Here is a 7,946-nt window from a genome sequence, read left to right on the forward strand (position 1 = left end):
CTCTAAACATGCAAAGACTCAAGGAATACATCCTTAGGAGGGTTATTAGTTGGGACAAATTGGGACCAGGTGGAAAAATTATTCCAATAGAACAATTTTACTCCTTTGGGATATTTTGAGTGGGGTAAAGTGAGATAATGAGATATTTTGAGCCTTTGATTTGATAATTCATATGAGATAATTGATGATATAGCACCTTATTAAAATATAATTTTATCTATTAATTACTTCTAAATTAACTTATCCAATTGGTTTGATATATTATTTAGTATATTATTATAATATAAATATTATTTTCCTTTATATTAAAATATAATTTATTGTACTATACTTACAAATTACTATTATTAATTATTATATCGTATTACATTATATTATATTAGCATGCTATACTATATATAATAAGTAATATAATATAATATCAATATATTTAATATAATATTTTAATAATATAATATTTAATATAACATATTATTTTATTTATACAAAAATATAATATGTTATACAATAATTAATAATTAACATTATATTAATATGCTACATTATATAATAATTGTTATAATATATGAATAATATATCTAATATAATACTTTAATAATATATTATTTAATTTAATATATTATAATATAGTATCATAGGATATAATGTACTTTATAAAATATTATAATATTTTACTTTATTCAATGTAATATTTTTTAAAATATTATATTAAAATTAAAATAATATATATATAAAATATGTAGATCAAGTTCAACGGAGCGGATCATCCACAATATCGCTCAATCATGTGATTTTAGAGGTGTTAAGGAGGGAATCCCCTCCTATGACAAGGATACCCATTAATATATATATATATATATATCTCTCTCTCTCTCTATATATATATATATAGAGAGAGAGAGAGAGAGAAATATGTGTATGCTTGGTACCAAACACAAATTTTGTACTTGGTAGTGAGGTGGCACAATCCCCTCCACTCATTCAAATAGGGGACCACATTCACATGTGTTGAGAAATACATGGGGATATGCAACCATTTGAATGAGGGGAAAATTTACAAAATAGACCGTTTTTGGAAAATAATTAGCGAAATAGACCGCATTTTGGAGTAATTAGCAAAATAGACCGTTTTTTAGCAAAAGAGGTCGATTTTGAAAAAGGGTTCAGAAAACATACGGGACTACTAGTCCCGTATGTTTAATTTCATGATTAGTGCACTCAGAAAATATACGGGACTACTAGTCCCGTATATTTTCTGTTTGCTAACAAAACTGCCAAGCAAATCCACGGGACTACTAGTCCCGTGGATTTTGCTAACAAAATAGAATTTAATCGGAGAGTCCCAGTCCCCTCTCTGCACTTCTCCGATCCCTACGAACCCTCAAAATCTTTCACACAATCATTCAAACCTCACAGAAATGGCGTCCACGAGCTTGGGCATTCGAGCCCTCTGCCCTCAAATCCCCATTTCCATCCTTTCATCATCATCTTCTTCATCCCTCTCTCAAAGGAGAGCCCCAACGAGCTACACTGTTCTCCGAGCAAAGGCCGCGGCGGCGGCTCCTCCGACGTCACCGCTAGACCCTAAAGACCCGTTCTTGTCGAAGCTCGCCTCCATTGCAGCCGCCAATCCCGACCTCGTCACCATGCCGCCGTCATCGAATTCGGAGATTCCCCCTTTTCTTGAGCTCTTTGATAGCCCCAAGCTCATGGCCGTGCCTGCCCAGGTGAGTGAATTTTGAGGAGAATGAAAAAGATGTTGCTACTAAAATTTCAAGGATGATTTCTGCATGTTATGGAGAATTCACCCCTAAATTTTCGAGGATGTTTGTCTTAATAAATCTACAATTGACTCCTCATCGTTTACTTATTGTGGAACTAAATGAATATAGCAAAAGAGATCGGAGAAGTGCAGTTTTGTTAGCAAACAGAAAATATACGGGACTAGTAGTCCCGTATATTTTCTGAGTGCACTAATCATGAAATTAAACATACGGGACTAGTAGTCCCGTATGTTTTCTGAATAATTAATATTATATAATAATATATTACATGATATTATTAATATATGTTATTAAAATATTAATATATGTTATTATATAATATTATTAATATATGTTATTAAATTATATTATTAAAATATTAATATATGTCATATTTTATATATCATGTCATATATTTATAATATAATTAGCATGTATTAGTTCAGTAATATAAAAATATTTTAAAATTATCTTAATTGCCTTCAAAGTGAAACAACATTGTTCCAATACGGAAGATGAGGTAAATTTTTACTATTGGGACAAAATTTTTATATATGAGTGGGGTAATTTTATCCCAAATGATGTAATTATCTTACTAGTGTTCTAAAAAACTAATAACACAAAAAGATATTATCATTATTTTATTATCCTAATAAATAACACTATAAAATATAATCCCAAAATTATCCGATTATCCCCAAAATTTCCCAAACAATAACCCCGGCTTAGAAAAACCTTTACGGCGAGGCACCCTCCTCCCCACAAGACAGAATCTCAAACAATAAATGAAGAAATAATAAATAAAGTGGGCCAAATCCAATACAAGATTGGGGTCTTTTTTAACGCGAGGATAAGATCATGCTCATCGATGACCCTCCTCCTCATGGAAAGAATGATTACTCCTTTTGGAAAAATTGCTAATCTATAAATTTGTCCTCATGGAAAGAATGATTACTTCTTTTGGAAAAAAATCTCTCACAAGTGTCCAATGGATTGGATTCCTTATTTACTGCCAAATTAATTATACAACCAGGATAAAACAAAATCTACAGCTGTCTTTCTCATTTGGGTTTTCTCAATTCTATTCCCATCCTTTTAAGATCTGGTTTCTTTCCTTGTCTTCTTCATTGTAAGAGGAAAAGGAATGGAACCCATGAAGATTTTTTGGATTCTTGGGTTTCTTGGGTTGTTTTCGGGGAGATTGGTTCAGGGTTTTGATGGGTTTTTGAATGAGACTGATGTGGTGGAGGCTGCACCCAATCCATTGCTTGTCGGTTTAACCCTCATCCAATCTGCTGCTGATAAAGGAGCTGGTATTATTTGTTTTTCTCTAATTTATTGATTTTTTTGTCACTCTAGTTATTTGCTTATTAATAATCTCTTTCTCTCAATAGAACAGAGATTGGTTGTTAGATATTCTAACGTTTGCTTATTTGTGGAGATTTAGTTGTCATGTTCATTGGTTTTCCTAGTAAAATGATTGTGAAACTGATTGTGATGTTCATTGTTCTGCTTTCCAATAGAACATTGCCTACCTTTTTATCGATGGGATGTCTAATCTGTTTGCAAATTATTTGTATGGTAATGATTTTTCAGAATCATTCATGTTTCTTTTACCTAAATCTTTTCTATAGGTAAAAAATTTTTATACATACCTTAAAGTATGAAGCTTGTTTGACACTGTGCTATTTCCTAGCAGCTGCATTGTTGTTTCTTACTGTTTTCATCATCCACATGTACAGAAGAATCTATTATATTTATTGAACGCCATTTGCTATTTATTTTATTGCATTTTTTTTGAGACGTAAATAAATGCTTTAGTGCTGCATAAATACAACAAGATAGTGTAAAACACAATCATTACTAGCAAAGAAAAGCATCATCCACATTGTTACTGGGTTGAACTTAAACCATCCTTTAATAATTTCCTCCACCTTTGATATGTGCAGTCTGTTTAGATGGAACACCACCAGGTTACCATCTACACCGTGGATTTGGGTCGGGAGCAAACAATTGGCTAATCCAACTAGAGGTGACATGAATCATTTGATGTATATCATCTCCATTATGTGGAAAAGAAACTAAAATCTTACAAGATAAATTTTAGAATGCAGTAATAATTCTTATTTGCCTCAGGGCGGGGGTTGGTGCAATGACATCAGAACCTGTGTTTACCGCAAAAAAACTCGTCGTGGTTCATCAAATTACATGGAGAAACTGATTGAGTTCACTGGGATTTTGAGTAACAAACCTGAAGAAAATCCTGGTACCTCAAATTGAGTCTATTCTCTTCTCTTTTTGATGATATAAAACGGATTTGCTGATGAAATTTTTTATATTGATTTGATGACTGCAGATTTTTTCAACTGGAACCGAGTCAAGGTTCGCTATTGTGATGGTGCATCCTTCAGTGGTGAAGGCTATGATGAGGTCTGTTGGATTGTATTTCATGTATTTTACAAGTTTTGTTCCTTCATCGATAAGGAAATAACATTATGTATGGTTGTTAGTAGATTTACTTATTTAACATGTTTGAAGTTGAGAGGTATAGGAAACGATATTTGTCACAGAAAACATTATCAAATTTCAAGTTGTCAAGTATTACTTTTTTCTGTTGCTTTAGATCGGAATTTAACATATTTCCTTGAAAAATTAAATAGTGTAAGGAACAAGTATTTAATTTTTCACTCTTCCATCCGATTAATGGAAGACATGTTAAAATTCTTTTTTGACACTCCCCTTAGGAAATCTGCATCAAAGTCCATCTCCATGCCAATTTTTTCTTATTCTTTTTATGCATGGGATTTAGGATATATTTGATGGATTGATAACTAGAGAGCTGTTGAAGCAGAAAGAACGGTTTCCTATCAAAATAGTCTAACACCAATAATTGGTAGTCAGTCGTTATCTCTTTTCATTAAATGTAACTGGCCCTGCCAGTTGTATGTTGGAGTCTATGTAGTCTGTGGTGAAATTTGTTCATTGATGATAGGGTATCAGTTGATGAGTTAGAAAATTTATAATTTTGAGTCCAGAAGGATACTGAGAAGATTTAGGTATAAAGAATTTAGAATTAACAAGAGCAATATGGAGCGCATGTACTAGATTTCTAGAGAAAAATGACTGGAGTTATTCCTTTTTAACGCAGCTGCTCCAAGAGGAGTTAGCCACCGTCAAAATGTCACTCATGGTATTCGTAAATGCATGGAACATGTCCATACCATAACACATAATTATTATAGTTTATGAGTTTGTGCTGTCATGTGATATTCATTTTGCATGAATATTGTTTTTGAGAAGAATATATTTTAATTGTAATTGTTCTTCAATCATTTTTTATCCTCAAAATTTTAATAAAGTGCTAAACAACCAAGAAGCATGGTGTATAAAACAATGATTTGGGTAATATCGTCCTCACGTCTTTAACATAGCAATTGAATGGCGGTCATGTAATTTTTCAGTTTCCAATAAGAAAGAACATGCCAATTGTCATAAACTATGAGGAAGAAATTAATGAAACACCTAATTATTCATCAATCCATCTTAGTAAATCTTTAGAAAACCTTTTTCCCCCTATGCAATTAATTTTGGATTGTCAATGGATGCTGAATTTGACGTTGAATCTAGGCTGCAGGACTTTATTTCCGCGGCCAGCGTATTTGGTTAGCTGCCATAGACGATCTACTGTCAAACGGAATGCATAATGCCGACCAGGTCTGTGACTTGAAGTTTGCATTGCATCTGTCTTAGTTATTTGATGATGATATATTATTAATTTATTTTTTATATTCATTATTATAGGCTCTTCTTTCTGGATGTTCTGCTGGGGCTCTAGCTTCTGTACTGCACTGTGATGAGTTCCGAGAGCTACTTCCTACAAGTACGAAAGTCAAATGCCTAGCTGATGCTGGCCTTTTTCTTGATGTGTAAGGCTTACCATTGAGATCATAATCTTCAAATTTGATTGTTTGTTTGATCTTTCCAAATATTTTAGGAAGTTCTGGTCACTTTTTTGTACAAGTACTTGCTTGACAGCATGACTAAGTTTCCAGTTCTGTCTTTCCGTTTAATTTCTTTGTGCATATTTGGCTTATAGTTTATTTTTCTATTGGTAGTGTTGATGTGGCTGGTGTTCGCACCATGAGAGCCTTCTTTGGCGGTGTCGTGAGCTTACAGGTATTGGTGCATAATATAGTTATGGCATGAGTTACGTTTGCATTTGTGGTTATTAACATCAATGGATATGTGTAGGAACTATGAGAGAAATAATGTATGTTGTTGGAAAATTGCATATTTGAGCCTCATTTGCAATTCTGATATTGTTTTCTCTGTTCTCACATCGAATATTCTCATGAGGTGCAGGGGGTTGAGAAGAATTTACCAGGATACTGTACTTCTCACATGGATGCAACTTCGGTAAGAAGTCTAAGGACTATATAATTGGTTGAACTGCAGAAAATCTACAAACAATTACATACCTTTTCTATTTGTATGCAACCATGCAGTGCTTCTTTCCTCAAAACTTGGTGGCCAGTATTCGCACTCCACTTTTTCTTCTAAATACAGCATATGACGTATGGCAGGTATATATCTTAATAAATCTTTTTCTTTAGAAAAATATCTTAATTAACCTTGTTTATTAATAAATATTCCTTCATTCATCTTTCATTCAATAATTGGATTTCTTTGTTTCTGACGTGGTTTTCCTAATTTCAAATAGGAAATGAAATGATAGATTACAATGTCATGCTTGTTCTTATTGAGACATGAAGTTTTTCTTTTGTTTTCAAAATTTGCAGCTCCAGGAAAGTTTAGCACCACCAAAATCTGATCCTCATGGTTACTGGCGACAGTGCAAGCTAAATTATGCAAATTGCACTGCTGACCAAATTGATTTCTTGCAAGGTGACCACCTTGATATTCTTTTTCTGGATCTTAAATAATTAGCCTGAGTACTTGTGAGCAAATACCCTTTTTTCTCCCATGCATTGCAGGCTTTAGAAATGAAATGCTTAATGCAGTGAAAGATTTTTCTGTGGCTGCTGATAGTGGTCTATTTATCAATTCATGTTTTGCTCATTGCCAATCAGAGAGACAGGATACATGGTTTGGGAGTGATTCTCCTGCTATTGCAAACAAGGTATGACTATTTTTGTTAAGTAAGGGTAAACAGCAACAAATCAACTTCATCTATAACCAATTTTCGAAATAAACCTTGTCGATATTAAGCTCAAGAAGTAACTCAGTCGTCTATCAAAAATTCTGTCTCATGTTTGCGGTGTCTATTCTAGTGTTTGAAAATGCACATTTTTGTAGTTCCAGAAAATTAAGCATTTCTAATAGTTGATAAAGATTATTTGGAAAAGGGTTGAGAGGGGATTGTTTGTGATTTATCTTCTACATGATGCTTTAGTAACTCTTCTTTTTCTCTAAAGGATTCATTGCAGACAGATTCTGTAGTTTGCCCAATTGCATATAGAACCCCTGTAGCTCTATTGTTGCAGATAAACCCCCCAAGTGGAAGTGGTACTTTTTGACTCCGCTACCCTCAGAGAAAGAGATTATTATTATTATTATTATTGTTTTGACAAATCGACCCCTTGAGGGTAGAAGGGTAAAAGAATCAGCTTAGGGGGGCTATCACGGTACAGGGGCTGCAGTTAACTCTTTTATATAAATTGTATTATGCTAACAATGAATTGTATGCATAACTTTTCATCAACTAAAATTCCTCTGTAACAACGTGGTTGTTTCCATGTGCAGGGAATCGCAAAATCTGTTGGTGATTGGTACTTCAATCGATCGACAGTTAAGGAAATAGACTGTCCATATCCCTGTGATAAGACTTGCCACAATCTCGTATCGAGGCAAGCACATTAGTTTCATTTGTTCACCATCTTCTGTCTGAGGTTGCAAGGAATTGCATGGTTTATTCAAGATGGTAATAGTGAAAAGCTTGATTGAAGCTGAGAAATAATGGTACCGACAACTCTGAGAGATAGAGAGAGAGACCCATGTCTCTCTTACAATAATTCTTTGATGGTAGATTTCAGATTGCATTCTTCAATGATAGTCCTATAATCAAGTCGTGTAAACTTCTAAAGCACATTGTAGCAAGTCATTCAATATTAATTTATAAAGGAGGACATGCTAATGTTTTTGAGTGTTGTACATTGAGCAGAT

General features: G+C 33.4%; 1 protein-coding gene across 1 annotated transcript; it reads left to right on the top strand.

The window, feature by feature from the left end:
* LOC109822263 (pectin acetylesterase 12-like) lies at positions 2,609-7,923 on the top strand. The gene is made up of 12 exons (XM_020388433.1): positions 2,609-3,076; positions 3,713-3,795; positions 3,900-4,029; positions 4,120-4,193; positions 5,391-5,477; positions 5,565-5,689; positions 5,879-5,939; positions 6,126-6,179; positions 6,269-6,346; positions 6,563-6,668; positions 6,758-6,903; positions 7,527-7,923. The coding sequence occupies exons 1-12, from the start codon at positions 2,908-2,910 to the stop codon at positions 7,641-7,643; spliced, it is 1,230 nt and encodes a 409-aa protein (XP_020244022.1). The 5' UTR covers positions 2,609-2,907; the 3' UTR covers positions 7,644-7,923.

Source organism: Asparagus officinalis, chromosome 8 (assembly GCF_001876935.1).
Source record: "Asparagus officinalis chromosome 8, Aspof.V1, whole genome shotgun sequence".
NCBI classification, from domain to species: domain Eukaryota; kingdom Viridiplantae; phylum Streptophyta; class Magnoliopsida; order Asparagales; family Asparagaceae; genus Asparagus; species Asparagus officinalis.